Source organism: Xenopus laevis, chromosome 2L (genome assembly GCF_017654675.1).
Source record: "Xenopus laevis strain J_2021 chromosome 2L, Xenopus_laevis_v10.1, whole genome shotgun sequence".
In the NCBI taxonomy this organism is placed as follows: Eukaryota; Metazoa; Chordata; class Amphibia; order Anura; family Pipidae; genus Xenopus; species Xenopus laevis.
The window spans coordinates 94,751,644-94,770,505 of NC_054373.1; the positions used below are offsets into that span (position 1 = coordinate 94,751,644).

Below are 18,862 nucleotides of genomic sequence, written 5' to 3' on the forward strand. Positions count from 1 at the left end.
GTCTCATGCAGGTGAACTTTAATAAAAAAAAAAGGAAATAAAAAATATATATATTGGGTTTTTTTTGTGGTCTTTGTTGGAAAACAAACAAGCCGAACATCACAGCCCACCACTTTGTTGGGGTACATTTGCAGTTCTGGAGGAAAGCTTCCTGCAAAAGTTGTAACATGAAAGGTTTGATGGTGGGCCCATTGTGTCTTGGGTAAATGCCCCTTTTGGCTGTTTAAAAAACGACCCCTTAATATAGAATCTCGGTACTCAAGGAGACATTTTGCAGATGGTAAACCAGTCAAATGGTATTCAGTTCTAACGGATGTTAAGTGTTGCCCATACCATTTGCGGATGGCCCAAACTGTATTTTGGCTACTCTGGAGTAGATTGCGGTTACACTGCAGCCCTTTTTATCAGTTGCACCCTTGTGGAGGATGGGAATGGTTTTAGTAAACTACACCAAATCTTGGACATTGGTGTCTCTCAGCCATTCAGTAAGCTTTTTTTTTTTTTTACAACATGAATAGTACCCCCACACATCTACTGGGGGGTTGTTGTAGTGACATTCATCAGCATCAAAGTTAATACACTGGTAACACCGTGGAAATAGGACTGGACAGCTTAATAGGGTGGTTCACATTTAAATTAACTTTTGGTATGTTATAGAATGACCAGTTCTAAGCAACTTTTCAATTGGTCTTTTTTATTTTTTTAATGATTTGCCATTTTAATGACTTTTTCAAAATTTTCAAATGGGTGTCCCTGACCCCATCTAAAAAAAACAAATACTCTGTAAAGCTACAAATGTATTGTTATTGCTAATTTTTATTACTCTTTTTCATTCTCTTTATTCTTCTATTCAGGCCTATTCATGTTCCAGTCTCTTATTTAAATCAATGCAAAAAAACGCATAATAAAAAATGAAAAACTGTTGCAAATTGTCTCAGAATATCACTCTCTTCATCATACTAAAAGCTAATTTAAAACCCAGATGACTCCCTTCAGACGGTCCTGAGTATAGTGGATCACTTTGGACAATTTTCAGGGCTACAAATCAATTGGGAAAAATCAAGCATACTGTATATCGATACCAACATCAACCCCGACTTATTCCCTCCCACCCCTCTGGTCTGGGTGGACTCATTCAAATACCTTGGCATTGTGGTACGTAGGAATTTAGACGCCTTTATATCTTCTAATCATGAGCCAATCCTCTCCACTATGAAAGAGAAACAAAGTATGAGCTAATCTGCCCATTTCCATCTGGGGTAGGATCAATCTTCTAAAAATGATATTTCTCCTCAAGTTCCTTTACATATTCCACAATTCCCCTGTTTCCATCCCTCTATGGCCCAAACAGCGTTCCTCTGGGCTAACAAGCCCCCCAGGTTTGCTAGAGACAAACTGCGGGCTCCTGTTAGCGAAGGGGGATTGGGCCTCCCACATTGGTACTTTTACTCACTGGCAGCCCAGATTTACTATATACTATTGGTGGCTTAATCCAGATCCATATAATCCGAATTTCCCACTACAGGCCACTTTGGCAATCTCAATAGAGTCTCTCTCATATATCCCATTTCGCAAGTCCCCCGATTTTTATACAACCCACCCAGTTATAATCACTCCATACAAAGTGTGGGTGGCAGCACTTAAAGTTTGCGATCTAACACTACCCCTCCTGTCGCCTCATTTACCCCTATTGGGAAATTCCTTCCTCCCACATCTGCAACATATAGCAGAGTACAAAATATGGCCACAATGGGGCCTACATACACTAGGGGACTTGGTTAAGGATGGAATGATACGCCCCAGGACCGAAATTAAACATGTCCAAACCCAGGAATCTCTCCCCTGTTTCTCCTATTTCCAGCTTAGACAGGCCACCAATGCTCAATTTCAAGGGAACGCTATGAACCTTATAACATCTAAGATAGAATCAGCCCTGAGAGCCCCTACCACCAAGAAACTTGTTACCAGACTGTACTCGCTTCTCCTAGCTACTATTAAGCCTCCATTTAACACAGCGGGTACAGCCTGGAGCAGAGACATCCCAGGGTTGGAGGATGGGGACTGGGAGGAAGCAACTGACAGGGCCTATGACTATCTTGTCTCAACCAGAGATAGATTGATTCAGTTCAAGATCCTACATAGACTCCACTTAACTCCAAATAGGCCATTTCGAATGAACAGACTCGACTGACCACAGTGTCCTAAGTGTAGGGCCTCAGAGGCGTCTTTCCTACACCTCATCTGGTCATGCCCCCAAATCCAAGCCTTCTGGTCTCAGGTTCTCAACTATATTCAGGATAAAACGACACTACCCAACCTGATAACCCCTCAGGTGTGCATTCTTGGTGTAATAGATGAGGTAACCCCAATGGCGGCCATGAGAATTCTTTTTCGTACATTACTATTCTATGCCAGGAAATGTATTCTCCTGAATTGTATGTCCCCCCCCCAACCACCCACATTTAATGGCTGGTTGAACTTGCTAAAAACAACACTCCCCCTAATACAACTCACCTATACTGCAAGAGGATGTCCTCAGAAGTATGATCTGGTGTGGCGGGACTGGCTGGAGGCCACAGAGGAGCCTTAATGTTAGAGATGGCAGGATAACAATGGCATATATATTTATATCACCTACTTAAGTGCCCTAGGGGCAATAGATCCAGAATTATACCTGAATTAAAGTATATACAAATGTTCAGGATTCAAATATTTCAAATGCTGATATACTGTGTGATATATTGACAATAAGATGGAACCATGCATAATACAATATTTGTTTGTTTGTTTATTGTTTGAAAATGCAAAATAAAAACCTTTAAAGAAAAAAAAAAAGCTAATTTAAAGGTGACCAACCCCTTTAAGATCAACTTGTTGAAATAAATTGCTAGTAGTCAGAATCCCATCCAGTGGATGTGTCTGTGAAGATGTACTAGCTTGATGCCCTAGCCAGCTGGATGTACCCTCACTTTTAGGCAGAGGATTGCCTGAGATAACTACCTCTAGTCTATTGATCCTGGTTGGAATAGACAATAGATTAGTGCTCTTTCTAGCTTGCATGTTCTTACACCTGAGGTGAACTATTACAGTTGCTACTGCTTTTGTTCTATAAATACTCTGTTCACAGAGGGGCAGAGGAAGAGCCGTGTGCAGGGTCGCCATCAGGAAAGAGGGGGGATTTGGCCTGGGCCAAGTCCAATGCTGGTAGGAAAGGGTCCTGGAAGTGTAGCAAAAATTACATAAATTGTGTAACTTGCATTACACTTTGCTTTGGAGGGAGGTGGATAATCATGTTGCAGGGATGTGGCAATGATGTCTGAGGGGTGGGAAGTGGGATGGTTAGAGCAGTGGAGTAGTGAAATGCGGCTCAGGAAAAACTCATCCCACACCTGACCCTAACCATTGTAGGACCCTCACTAAATCTGTACCAATGTAAACATATTCTGTTTGCTCCTTCTGTGTTCACCTCTGGTTCCAGGACACTGAATCTTTGGGAACAATGGAGAAGTGTACTTACACAGTCTGACCTGCACCCAACCATAATCTACAATAGTTGGCCAAATTTCAACCTGAATTTGTAACCCTGCTAGTCACCTGCACATCACTACCACAAAGTGCTACCTATTGTGAAGAGCTTAGCAGACATCTTGAAAGTGAGTTCCACTACAGAAAACATTGGGAAATAGGTGGATGGTCCAGGCCCTAGCTGTCAATTGATTGGCTAAACTTGTGAATTACCAGACAGTGGCAACCCTATGAGGCCAAAAATGTTAGTACTACACACTTGTGTTCATGGGTGACTGTACAGAGCCCCAAGAATTCTAATGACAGCACTGAGCACTGAGCATGAGCACCTACTTATTTTATTAAATATAGACTGGAACTTGTCAGAACATCCCTGAGCCAACAGGGCAGGCACCTAGATTACAGTGATAGGCATGTCCTTAGCCAATAGGAAAATCTGCAAAGCAGTTGGAGATTTAACAGTATGGGTCCTTACATATATTAAAGATTAGGGACAATATATGCCTTATATTTCAAGCGATACCAAAGAAGAAAGGGTGAAAACGAACCCATAGAGTAAGCAAGATGCAAGAGAACATTAAAGCAGGTGTCTATGCAGTCTAGCAGTAAAATTCAGACTTGCATTATTCTGTACGGCCAGAAGATGTAGCTCTCTACCTTACAAACGATTTAAAAAAAAAGTCACCCACTTTCGGGTTTTACATCAAAGTTTCGGTATTTTAGCAATGATAATTAGCCGCACCCCATTTAATATTTTCTGTAACCAATACCGGCTGCTGTTTCTTTAAGCTGTATCATTAAATGCTACTAGCAATGCTAACCAACAAAATGGCTACGACCCGGTGAATGGCGACAACTATTTGAACACGCCATGCCATGACAAAAGCAGATCTGACGTTTTCTGTTAGCACTATATCACAGATTAGTAGTGCCCTCTAGAATTTAATCCACATTATCAGCAGCGTTCCATAGTTTATTCTGAATCGAATTTACATTCTACTGCGTGAGGTAAACGGGACGCTGTGACGTAGGGGTCATAGGGTAAAGGTCAGCGGCAGCAATATGGCGGCCACTAAGAGGGTGTTGTACGTGGGTTAGTACTTTTCAAATTCCTATTTTCTACGTTTACAGTTACGGATTGTGCAAAGTGAATTTAGTGTGCCCCATGTATGTTGTCGGTATTTGCGGGATTTCCCAGAGAACCTGCGCGCGACATCTATGCTCACGTGGATCATAGGACTACAACTCCCATGTACTTAGGCAAGCACCGAGCTTCTAGCTGTGCTCCTTACTGCGAGGATATGTTACAGCGAGACAGCTGTCTCTTTTAAATGTTTAACATTTTCAATTGTATGTTATTTAATGTTCTTAAACTGAAACAAATGTGATTGGTTGACAGGTGGACTAGCAGAGGAGGTGGATGAAAAAATCCTGCATGCAGCCTTTATTCCTTTTGGTGACATTACTGATATTCAGATACCTCTTGACTATGAAACAGGTAAGAAAGTCTTGGTTGTTTTAAAACGAATACACTGCTCAATTTGACATAGTAATTGATATGCATTGTATGATTTATACCAGTTTCTCTTTCATGTGAGCAAAGTGCCTATGAGCCAGAGGCTGGATTTAAGGACTTATAATGGTTATTTTTCTGTTTGGGATTATCCACTGGCACATACTGTTAGATAAGTATAGTCTTCATGAAAATGATTTCTTAGACAAAAACTTAGTACCATATGGACTGAATTGTATGATGTATTTTTAGTGACATGCTATTTCAAGGGGTACATTTTCCCTCTCATGTTTTCAAATCATTTTAAGTCATTTGTAACACCTGATTGGGCTTTTATAAATGCAAGGGCAGTTTGTTTCGTAGTATGTTATAAATTACTTGTCTTTGGTTAAAACATTTAATTATAGTCATGCATGTTTAAATGAATGCAAGAGTAATTCAAGATAGTTAACAACAAATTACTAGTTCAAGATAAGTTGTCCCTTATCTCAAAGACTAACAAAGGCTGCAGCTGGCTGAATGGAAGGTTGGTTGATACAGAGGGTTTCTTAGCCTACTGGTAGTTTGTTTTAATCAACCAGGAAGTTGGTATGACTCTTCCTTTTAAATTCAGTGTTGCCCTGTTCATTTCAAGAAATAACAAAAAAACACAAATATTTAATAGGATAGGGTAAAATTATGTTCAGTGCAGGAGTTTATTTATTCAGGAGAAGTGCTGACTAGATGCTATGGGCTACTTTACCTGTTCTTATTTTTATGGTGTTCCTGCTTTCTGATAATGAATTCTGTATTTACAACATTTTTTTTGTGGATATAAACAGATTAATTTCATGCTCAGTATCATTAATGACTGATGGTCTTATTATCTTATAGAAAAACACAGAGGATTTGCATTTGTGGAGTTTGAGCTTCCAGAGGTCAGCATTGTTCTTTTTACAGCTTAAATATGCTCTTTTTTATGTGGATACACTTTATCTTCTGTTTATTTCTCCTTAGACTCAGGGAGTTTCTGGCATTTTATTCTTTGCAAATCTTCCTAGGGAACCATTCAGGATAATTGCCTGTAATTAGTTTAAGGTGTGCAATTTTTATGACACATACAAGTGGCTATTGCCTCACACACATACATACATGTTTTACAAGGGAAAAAATAAAATTGGAATTATGAAAAAACACGGTTCAGAAATGTTATCAGAACTTTTAATATAAACTTGCAAAGGTAGTGCATGTTGGGCAATCATGGATGTGTATGGGACATTTTTTAGTTTATATGTTAAAATTCAAAACAAACTAAATTTATGGCTGCCTAATGGCACTACTTTGACACACACTGTGCCCCTCCCTTCATTTTATGTCAAGCACAGTGTGTTCCCCTACCCAGCAATTCACAACAGGCACAGAGTGTGCTGCCCAGCGTTTCATGACAGGCACAACACATGTGCCCCCCCAGCATTTTATGACCGGCACAGCATGTGAGGCCCCAGCATATCATGACTACAATTAGGGTTGCCACCTGGCCGGTAAAAATTATGGTTGATCCCAATGTTATTAATAGGAAAAAAGATAAATATATTGGAAGGCGGTATTTTTTTCCAGAAAAGGTGGCAACCCTAACTACGATAGAGGTACAACTATTTATCCTACCATTCTTTCATTCCCGTTGCCTGTGCATTGTCTGTTGCCTGTCCCCTCCATTTTTTTTTTTTTTGTTTTCCTTTCCTTTGTTTCTCTTGTTCTTTTCCTCTGGCTCACAGAGATTATTTCCTCACTATCCCTTAGACTGGCATTCAACGCCTTCTTCTATGTTGAAGATATGTGCTGTCTGGTTTTCATGATGGGTGCCAAATAGATTTTCTGAAAAATGGGACTTCCAAGTCCTACGATCCATCACATCGACATGGAACAAAGTGAGACAGTGACTGAATGACTCTTTCGGCTTAAGAGGCAAAGGCAGATTCTCACTCGATTCCTCAGAAGGAGAGGAAACCATATATTTGTGTTAAAAAAAAAAAAGTTATCTATAGCTATATGGCATTTTTATATAGCAATTTTACATACACCTCTTATATTGATTATTATTTGTATTTTAATTGAATGCATCTTTGCATTGTTGAATCTTTTTTTTTCCCCCTTCTCCAGGATGCAGCTGCTGCAATTGATAACATGGTAAGAATTACATATGTGGTTTATGCACTTTATTTTTACTTTTATATGTTATTTATAGAAATGCTAGCAATTCCCAAAGCACCACTTCTGTAATTATAGGTCCAATAACACCAAAACCTGAAAGTAGTTAATATCCCTATTAATTTCTGTTGCCCAGCACTTGCTTCAGAATATATGCGTTATAGCAGTAGAGTCTGCCATGTGTGATCCTGTGCAATTTTAGAGATCTATTTGTACAGCACATAAAAACAATATATTAAGACCCTCCGGGATAATCTGTTAATAGTAAATATTACCGGTGAATTTACACATAGCAAACAATTATTAATTTGTTTTGATCAGCCTATTACAATTTAGAAAAAAAAAGAAATTGGTTCCTCTGGGTAACTGCCCTGTTGAAATTTAGCTGTATAGTAATACACAAAGGGTCAAATATGATGTATGGCAGTCTATACATGCATATGTGATATACATTTTTTTACAAAACATTTTGCTGCCAACAGTCTTATTTATAATTGTACTGACCGCATAGTCACCTACTGCTAGTTAGAAATTAGGCAGTGGTTGCAGAAGTTGAAATGCCTAAATGGACCTTAGTATCATAAAAGCTTGCAGAATTACATTTTTGTGTATTTTATTTTTCAAATTGTAAATATTGTGCTGTTTTATTGATAACATGGAACCTTTTTGAATTTGCAGAATGAATCAGAACTGTTTGGTAGAACAATTCGAGTCAATCTAGCAAAGCCTATGCGATTAAAAGAAGGTTCATCCAAGGCTGGTAGGTTGGTTATTAGGAAGGTGCAAGATGCCATGGAAACTTTTTATTATTCACATTCTATCCGTCTTTATTTAAGTGTGGTCCGATGATGACTGGCTAAAGAAATTCTCTGGAAAAACTCTGGAAGAGAATGAAGAAGGAGAAGGGGTAGAAGCTCCAAAACCTGCAGCCCAAGAGGTATATGGATTTTGTGCAAATGAGGGGAAAGGCAAATCGTCAAATCATCAATCAGTGGGAACACTTTATAACTGCAGTTTTTCTGATTTATGTGGGTTCTGACATTCATTCACATTCACTTGTGTTGTGGCTCTTTTGTAACAGGGAGAACCTCCTCCTAAAAAAGTTCGGGCAAATCCCCAAGTCTACATGGACATCAAGATTGGGAACAAGCCTGCTGGACGAATCCGATTCCTGCTGAGAGCTGATATTGTTCCAATGACAGTAGGTGAGTGTATCCAAAAAGATTTGGGTACTATTTTCTGAAATGGGCAAGAAATATCAATGGTGGGATTTATTTGTAGTTGGTAGGCTACAGGATTTCTTGGGACTTGGATACTACAAATGTGATCCATGGAGCATTCCACTGTGCTTATAAAACAATTTGAGTCATATTGCTTTAGGATTGCACTTACATGTGGCATATCCTATTCTTAGGTTTCACCTTAATGATGTACAGACATTCTAAAAACTATGTTTATCTTGCATATATCTCAGCTTTTGTTAAACATCATTCATACACAGTCTAAATAGTCAATGTCATGAATAGTGTGCCTAAATGTAGTTCTATTAAAATGAGTGTGGATTGCATCCCTTTCTCTGTCATCTCTGGGGGACACAGGGACCTTAGGGGTTAAGCTCCATCCTCCAGGAGGCAGGACACTAATTGTTCAAAAGGGGTGTGTCTGGATATCCATCTTAACCCCACACACTTCCTTATTCCACCAGTTTTATCCGCGCATGACACTGATGACATCATTTAGGGGGTACTTGATATATTCAATATCACACGAACACACGAGAAGGACCAGTCTACAGGTCTTTTCAAACAACAACACAAGTCAACAACCTGTTTTCCCGATCATGACCAACTGACTAATTTAATCCAAGAGGAATGGAAATTTCAAGCATCTAAGAAATTTTCAAAGTCTTATCCCTTTCCAAAGGAATTGGTAGAAAAATGGTCCAATCCCCCAGTAGTCGACGCACCAGTGTCAGTGTCAAAATCTACCAACTTACCGGTCACCGATGCCGCAGCATTTAAGGACCCGGCAGATAGACGGATGGAAAGTACCCTGAGAGCAATTTACTCCTCTTCGGGGTCAGCCCTATAACCGATACTAGCTTCAGCATGGGTATCCAGAGCCTCAAAGATTTACAAGAGGGTGTGCCCAGATCTGAACTCATTGAATCCACACTCTCTATTGTGGACGCATCAGCATACCTATGTGATGCCACCCTATCTGCTTCCCAGACCACAGCCAGGACTTCAGCTCTCTCAGTAGCAGCAAGACGGACCCTTTGGCTATCACTCACATCTCTCCCGATTAAGGGACAACGGTTGTTCAGCGAAGAACTGGAAAAAATAATTTCCCAAGCGACAGGGGGAAAGAGCACCTTCCTCCCCCAATCAAAAAGCAGAGCAACAGACGAAGGTTTTTTCGAGGCCAAAGCGGACGCTTTCATCGAAGAAACCGCTCTCCACAAAGGTCACACTTTCGCTCCAAACCAAGTGAAAGAGGATGACCAACATGGAAGAATAACAAGCCCCACGGTAAGCCTATAAAAGACTAATCGACAACGGCTTGACGGGGTACTCCCTCCGGAATCAAGGGAACAAATAGTGGGCAGGTTACTGCAATTCTGGGAGGCATGGACCCACCACTCTTCAGATGCCTGGGTCAAAGAGATTGTATTGGAAGGTTACCACATCGATTTCATCGCTCCCCCTCCCAACAACTTTTTCATGTCCAGAGTCCCCTCCAGTGACATCAAGACTCAGGCCTTTCTGGACTGCATCACCACTATGGAAGAATCAGGATTAATAGTTCCAGTACCCTCACAAGAGAGATTCTCTGGGTTTTACTTAAATCTCTTCATAGTCCCCAAAAAAGGGGGGACCTAAAACTCTTAAACAAATCTGTCAGATCGTTCCAATTCAAGATGGAAACCTTACGATCAGTGATCAGGGTAATGGAACAAGATCAGCTCTTGATATCACTGGACATAAAGGACGCATATCTCCATGTCCCAATCTGGCCTCCACACCCCCGCTTCCTCCGCTTCGCTTTTGCAAACAGACACTACCAGTTGTAGCCCTACCCTTTGGTCTTTCAACAGCTCCCCGAGTCTTCACCAAACTGATGGCGGTATCGGGGCAGCACTGCGTTTGCAAGGGATATCAATAACACCTTACCTGGACAATCTCCTCATACAGGCCAGAACATTGGAGGAAGCGACGGCAGATATCAGTAAAGCAATCTCAATGCTTTAGAGTTTCGGATGGACCATAAACTGGTCCAAGTCCAAACTATACCCCAACCATCAGATGACCTTTCTGGGACTGGAATTCAACACAATCACACAGCTAGCCTGTCTCCCACAAAAAAAACAGAGGAGAATCAAACATCAGGTCAAACGACTTCATCAGAGGATTACGTTCCACGTGGCAATGAGAGTACTAGGGATTATGGTCTCAGCCATCGAGGCTATACCATTCGCGCAGATGCACCTGCTTCCTCTACAGGCAAACATATTAGCGGTTTGGAAAGGGGGACCTCTATCTCGAACCTTCTCTCTATCACAAACAACAAGGAACTCTCTCCTCTGGTGGTTGAAATCCAACAAGCTGAACAAAGGCCAGTCATGGGTGACACCAATTTGGAATGTCATAGCCACAGATGCCAGCCTTCGGGGATGGGGAGCGACGTGGAACAAGGGCAATGGTTACCAGAAGAGTCCAAACTTCCAATAAACATATTGGAACGAAGAGCCGTAAAGCTGGCACTCAAACAATGGTCACAACTGCTCCGGAAAAAAACAGTAAGAGTGTAAAGCGACAATGCCACCACAGTGGTGTACATAAATCGGCAGGGAGGAACATGCAGCAAAGATGCCCTGGCAGAGGCTCAACAAATACTATGCTTGGTGGAAGACAACAATGTGAGGCTCTCAGCAATTCACATCCCAGGGGTATCCAACACAAAGACGGATTACCTCAGTCTAAATCGTTTAGAAGCAGGAGAATGGGAGTTGCACCCGGAAGTGTTTGCAGAACTAGTTCATCACTGGGGACTACCATAGATAGATCTGATGGTGTCCAGAACCAATCGATAGGTCCCAAAATATTTCACACAATGTCGGGATCCGACAGCAGCAGGAACAGATGCAATGACGCAGAACTGGTGCTTCAACCTAGTATGTGTCTTCCCACCTCTTCCCATGTTACCACGGATACTAAAGAAGATCAGACAATCGCAGCTCACAGTAATCGTGGTGGCACCATACTGGCCACAGAGGACTTGGTTCTCAGAACTACAGGACATGTCGATAGATCATCCAATACGTTTGACCCCCAGGTCAGACCTTCTAATTCAAGGGCCAATAGTTCATCACAACCCAGGTCTATTCCTTTTGACGGGTTGGCTATTGAAACAGGGTCTATCAGAAGAGGTCCTTTCTACCATGCTGAAAGCTTGCAAATCATACCACAGAATATGGCATGCGTACTACAACTGGTGCGACGAAGAGGGTTTTCCCTTCCTAGAACTCAACATCCCTAGGATACTATGTCTCTTTTAGCATACTCTGTACACACTCTCCTATGGCAGTAAACTCTTAACTATACAGTGTTCTTTACTTTCATGGGTTGGGTTAATAAGCAATTTGAAATTAGAAAAATGTGCTGCCACTGTAATTGCACCTGCAACCTGATAGCATTTTATAAGAAAATATAACCCCCCCCTTACAGTTTGAGTTCTTGATGTCATACTGAAACCTTGCGTAATTGAGCCAAATCCAATCCAGCAAATTTATTGCAGATGGTATCGTGTGCAGCGGTTTGTAGCTCTCTCTGTGTTCACATACTCTTTCTAGGAATATAACATTTATATTTGTAACTTTGTGGGAGAGTATTCTGTTTCAGAATCCCCTGTGGCTGTACCTGACCCTCTCAACACCAAACCAAGTTGCTCACCCACTTATCTATGATATACCAGATATCTATTACTCATGATATACTGTATGATATTATCTATATAATAAAAATGTAATGCCTTTATAAGATGAGTGTATATTAATAACTATAACAATATTTCCTCTAATTAACAGAGAATTTCCGCTGTCTGTGCAACCATGAAAAGGGATTTGGCTTTAAAGGCAGCAGTTTTCACAGAATCATCCCGCAGTTCATGTGCCAGGCTGGAGACTTCACCAACCACAATGGCACTGGAGGAAAATCCATTTATGGTAGAAAGTTCGATGATGAAAACTTTATTTTAAAGCACACTGGACCAGGTAATTTGTTCCAATGACCAGCTGAAAGAGACAATTAACTGGATGCTTTGAAGAGTAATATATACAAGGTTTTGCATAAACAGTGCTTTGCATTCCCAGAGGTCTTGTATCTAAAACTTTGAGTCCAAAATCTATAATATAACATGATGAATTATATAAATTTTATTGAAACAAAATCTGTCCACTCCCATCAATGCCAGTGCAATCATCGGTATGTTTGCCTGTACACCAGCTAGAGTAAAGGAACTTATTAGAAGATTCACTTTAATGTTAACTTTTTATTTGTTCTAGACAATTATATTCTAAGACAAGATATGATTGCCCTTCATTCTTTGGGGAAGGGGTGACATTTAATTTGACTTTGTATTCTGAAGCTCTCCAGTTTGGAATGTTGTTGAAGGTCAGGTTGCTAGGGTCTTGATTATCCTGGGATCTCCAAGCATCATTTTTGGTTTACTCTGACAACCTCATAGCATTTAAAAATCAATATGGAAAGAAGCACAATATAAATAAAATAAATAATTAAAAATCCATAAAAATAAAGGCCGATTGACAAGCTAAAAATAGGCTCCACACCAATATTACAGCAAAAAAATAATACATTTGTTGGTTCAAGAATAACATTTTAAATAGTAGAGTGAATTGTTTGCAATATAAACAGTGTAATTTAGAAATCAAAAGTAAATAATAAAAGTCATGACAGAATCCCTTAAATATCAGACATGATAACCGGGCATTTTAGCTTGTTCAAGTGGGTATTTGAGTTCTCTTGCGTGCATTTTGGGGACAACAACCATCTGTACTTGCTGTGTCAGGCAGTTTAAATAATATTTGCTCTGCCAGCTAAAATACGCTGTTTAAATACTGCCTGATATGCCATTAGCTTCAGCTCTGAATCAGCTTGCCCAGTAAAGGCTGCATATACTGTATACAGTAGAATTTCATGAACAATATTCCCACATTCTAAAAACATATAATAAATACAATATATAGTGAGAGGTACAAGGTACTGGACCACATTATATAAAGTAAGCGTTCATAAAGCTTGGCACTCCAGCAGCTTTTTAAGCACTACTATAGTTCACTATAACCACAAGTTCAGTAAGCAAAGTGCAATTTTGGGTGGAAGTCGCTGTATTTTTTTTTTAATCTACAATGCAGTGTTTTTCTGCTGTGAGGTAGCAATGTGTCTGATGCAATAAAACACGCAATTGTGTGGGTGCTTCAGGTTAAATTGTGTGACATTGTGCTGAAAGCCTTGAGTTGTGGGATGTCATAATTTTTGGTGCTTGGTGTCAAAATGAGACTTCCACCCAATTCCTTTGGTTCAAGTATGCTTTGTCTATTGATGCAGGGTGCTGTGGAAATTGTAAAGCTAGTGCCATGTTTGGACATACTGTAGTACCAGGGTTTCCCTATGTCAGTGCCAGCAGGCAGGCTTGTTTGATGGTCTCCTGGGGTCAGATTCTCTGTTGGACCCCATCTCACACTGTACATAGGCTACATAATCACTACAGAATAGAATACAATGGTGTTCTGGTGTTAGATTGTAGGGTAATAGGTAAATCACCATCACGTTTTTTTACACAAACTAGAATAGGGGCAGCCATGTCCTTTAATGATGATTTTTTTTTTTTTTTGTTTGTTTAATGGAGCTTTAGATGTTTTGTCAAAAGCTTCTGTTGATAACATTATCTTTTGCATGTGCATCAGTCTCCAAGGCCCAAAAAACAGGAGCATTACCACACTGAGAGAACCAGGTTGACTAAGTGGACATAACCCCAGCTCTGCCTTCACTTAGATAGCATGTTACTTCTCTCTTGAATTGAAAATGGCTGTTGTAGAGAGGCAATCAGTCATGGGCATGTTGGTGACCATCAATGAAGCAATATGGATGAGTAGTCTGACCAGTTTACCTTCTATATGCATTGATTGACCCCTCTGAAGGGAATTTCTCTGGCTGATTTCCCTGCACATTATTTCTTGTTATTGTCCACTGTTATGATTGTTAAACTCCCACCTGTTCCCCTTGTGATCTGCTTATACAGGCCCGTTGACAGACTAACGCATCAGTGCAATTAGTTATCTATGTGTGTGGTCAAGTCATACACTATGGGGCAGTCTGGGGGGGGGGTAACCTGAAAATCAGCCCTTGTGTGGTCTCCTTTACTGTGCTGTGTATTATTTGCTTAGGAAAGTTATATTTAGTACTGCTAATTACGGTGAGCCTGAAGAATGTATATTTTGTGCATATGCTTGCATATACACAAAATAACCCTCAAAGCCTTAAATGAATTCTAGATTAATCACCTTAATCATTTAGAAATATATACAATGTCATTCTACAATGACCTACTTACCCAACCTTACTAACTAGATGAGTAGACTGTCACCTGGGCACTGGTAAAATGAAAACAGATCTTCAGTAATAAGGTGCATCTGTCATTAAACTCATTAATTATAGACTAAATGTTGTTATAGGGGATATTGTAATCATTTCCTTGTGTGTGTGTTTTTTTTACTAGTTATTTGTTAATACAGCTGTGTATTGTGAATTTCTGGTAGATTTTAGTGAGGGGAAATAATAAGAGTGTGGTCTTTAATGTGCATTTACCTTGCAGTGTTGGGATGAGATTGACATAGCACTTAAACTTTCATCACTGTCACTCTGATTTTCCCCTTAGGATTGCTGTCCATGGCGAATTCTGGTGTCAACACAAATGGATCACAGTTCTTCATCACATGCGACAAAACAGATTGGCTTGATGGGAAGCATGTGGTGTTCGGGGAAGTGATGGAGGGGATGGATGTTGTAAGGCAGATGGAGGTAAATGGATTGGGCTATATCTCAGACACTCTTTATATGTGTACAGTGAGATAACCCAGTCAGTCTTATTAGCTTCTGCAAGAAATACCACTGGCAATTTAAAAAAAAAATCTTTGCATTATTTAGGCATATGCTGCCTTAATTCACTGGGCCACAGCACACAATAAGCTCAAAACCATGTATATACTCAAGCTTACAAATACATGTATGTGCTTTGCTGCAATGGATCCCTGCTAGTAATAATGTGAATAACAGGCCAGTTAATTAGTATATAATACAACGGCCCTTTTTAATACATCTTCAGAGTAGTAAGTTCAGTTTGCAGATTTTAAGAATTTTTGTGACTCATCCTATTCATTAACATTTATAATTCATTCCGATGCAACTCTAACACTACTGTACCCAACAGACCTGGAGTCTGAGTCGGGAGCAATCTTGGGTATCTTGATTAAGGGTCGCCAACAATCTTCCAACTCCTAATAACTTTAACTACAAGTACTGAAAATAAGCAAATCCGATTTAAGAGCTTCTATGAAGGAGAATATGGCAGAAGCAATTATGTTGCTCTGTAACTTCTACTTTAGTTAATTTTGTATTGTATTTAGCAGTTATTCTACAGCTATATGCCAGGTCAATTAATTTATAAGTTGTTTTCAGGTTTTCCAATATGTAGTTTAACTTTGATTTTGGTTTAGAATTACCAAAGTATGTGGTTTATATTTTTGAGTTTTGGCAGTGATAAATGCCTTGTATGTTGTGTACTTCTTTCATCAGCATGGAAAATACATTAGTATATTAAAGGAACAGTAACATCCAAAATTGATAGTATTTAAAAGTACAGTAATTAACATATAATATACTATTAGCATGCACTGGTAAAAGCTGTGTGTTTGCTTCAGAAACACTACTATAGTTTATATAAGCAAGCTGCTGTGTAGTAATGGGGCAGCCATTCATTCTGGAGAAAATGCACAGGTTACATAGCTCATAACAGATAAGCTCTGTGCAATTTCTTCTTTTTTCCAGCTTGCATGACTACACAGCAGCTTGCTTATATAAACTATAGTAGTGTTTCTGAAGCAAACAGATCAGTTTTACCAGTGCAGAGCAACAGTACATTATATTCTAATTACTTTGATATACTTTCAGTTTTTGGTGTTACTAATCCTTAAAAAAACGTCAAAGGATTTATGTATCGACTCTACAGCTCTGGTACCCAAACTCTCTAACTACTGCCTGTTCAAATCGAATCCCATTTATTTCAAAGGGAAGGTAGGGGATAGGCAAAATAAAGTATTTTTAGTATTTTACTTCCCATAAATAATTTTATTAAATGTGGTAAAAGGCTATGGAAATAATGAAATTGAATCATTTTACTACAGTTCCATCACATCATTATTTCAAATAACACAAGTTTGCAAAATGGCACAGTAGTACTAACGTTTAATGATTCACACGCTGGGAAGCTGAGCTCTATGTGAATATTGTGTTTCTAACTTTTCATTTTTATTTTGAAAGGCGCAAGGCGGCAAAGATGGAAAACCAAAACAGAAGATCATCATATCAGACTGTGGGGAGTATGTGTGACAGCAGTTCTTGACTGGCTCTGGGATTTGATTGCAGGCAACTTTTCTTGTTTAAAAAAAAAGTTTCTTGGTTATGATTACAATTTGTACATGTTCCCCGTTTAAATAAATCCTTTTTTTGTACCATGTTGTATGAGCTTTCCACAGAGTATACAGCATTTCTGTAAATGTAAATATCTACGTATCCCTATGACTGAAATTATGTTAACAAAGAAACATATGTTTAACCTTGGCCAAAACAGGTGCAGTCACATGGTCATAAGATCTACAGCAGCCATAGGACACAGCAGTGATAGGGTCCCTGCATTGTTAAGCCCTTCTTTTGTCAGGCATTACTGTGTTTACTAAGTGTCATGATCTCTTCTGTTTGCATGGTAACAATGGATGCAGGTAACTTTTACGTCATTATCCCACATGATGATGATGTACAGGCTTGCAGAAAGATGGTAGCTGAAAGCCAAGTGTAATCATCCTGCAGATTTTCTGAATGAATTGCTGGATATGGCCTTATCACACAATTATTTTATCTTCTGACACAAGTATTATCTACAATGTGGCCAAACTGTGTGCCATCCTTTGCTTATCTCTGTATGGAACAATATGAAAACAGGTAGATCACACAATTGGTAGGGGGCCATTTTATTTTATAAGAGTTATATTGGCAATCTGTGTGGCAGGAATCTCTTCTTGAATTTGTGAACATGCACAATACCAACCCCTCCCCCTTCACTTATAAGGAGGATGGGACATCTCTGAACTTTTTAATTTGATGCTCTACTAGGTAGATTATCATCTTATTTATAATAAGAAAACTGAATAAACAATAGATGCGAGATTATAAAGACGGTTTCTTTACTGCCTTTTACTCAGGTCAAGAGACCTATGATGGCTAATGGGCACACTAGAAAGCTAAGTGATTTGCTAGTGGTGAAGGACTTGCCGCCAGTAGACTGTTCCAAGAGGCCAATTGGGGCTTAGTTCTCATTTTAAAAATGGAAGTGACCTGATATTTAATATGCAATATGTTGCAAGGTGGCATTTTTGTCATCCCCATTCCTGGACAGAAATGCCATTTACAGCCCAGAATAACATGCACAAACATGTATGTGGTATATATGGCATGGTACCCATGTGCGTTGACATGCGTGAGGAAAGCCTCCACCACTTTCTATGAGAGGATGAACAGTGAAATTAGATCAGCAATCTTTACAGAAAAGCAGAGTATTGCAAAGTATTTTTTTTGAAGACTTAACATAAACTTGCCCAGTATCGACAAATGCTGACCATGTTCCCCCCTCAGACATGGGGGCTACAGAGGCTTAGCCTTATTCAGAGTAATAGCAAATGGGTCTTCACATTTGAGACAGTTTCTCCACAAGGGCTGAATGAGACTTTGCCTATGTGTATGTTTATTTAAGTAAAGGTTTATTTGGACTGGCGTTTCTTTCAGTACTGCTATTTTCATACGACATTTGATTCTGAGAAAGAAATATGGCTCACTTTAACGGCTTCAGCATTAGTGTAAACAGTGCCATGAAAAAGAGGTATAGTATTCACAACTATCTATATATTATACGATATTCCTTTGTATTGTTTGTTATACAACAAATCAAAAAACTGGTGATCTCAGTAGTTGTTTGACTATCAGACAAAGTATTGTGTGCTTTTCTACTCTATTCCCATCTCTTTATTTTGTCTGAAACCACAAATGGGTGTTTTCGGACACTTATAAATTGAATCCTGAATATTATTGTTTCTCTAACTTAGCAGTTTTCGGCTTACCCGTTAAGGACAGCAAACATAAATCGAATACCTAAGCGCTACCAATTGAGTGAATATGAACAATGTGTGGTCCACAAATTCTTTGGCATAAATATGGTGTGCTGAACTGTAACTACTAACATGCACAATTATTGGATGGTACCACTATGCCCAATAGGACATGGTTCTTC

At 39.5% G+C, this 18,862-nt stretch overlaps 1 protein-coding gene across 2 annotated transcripts; it reads left to right on the forward strand.

Annotated features, from left to right (window-relative positions):
* Positions 1–4,458: 4,458 nt before the first annotated feature.
* ppie.L (peptidylprolyl isomerase E (cyclophilin E) L homeolog) lies at positions 4,459–17,033 on the forward strand. 2 transcript variants are annotated; one of them, XM_018245388.2, is made up of 10 exons: positions 4,459–4,618; positions 4,925–5,023; positions 5,912–5,955; positions 7,178–7,204; positions 7,904–7,985; positions 8,062–8,162; positions 8,307–8,430; positions 12,312–12,497; positions 15,182–15,324; positions 16,843–17,033. In XM_018245388.2, exons 1-10 carry the CDS (start codon positions 4,588–4,590, stop codon positions 16,909–16,911), a joined length of 906 nt encoding a protein of 301 aa, XP_018100877.1. In that variant the 5' UTR covers positions 4,459–4,587; the 3' UTR covers positions 16,912–17,033. The 2 variants fall into 2 exon arrangements, with proteins under 2 accessions (XP_018100877.1, NP_001090502.1); NM_001097033.1 differs by lacking the exon at positions 4,459–4,618 and adding an exon at positions 4,626–4,785.
* Positions 17,034–18,862: the final 1,829 nt, after the last annotated feature.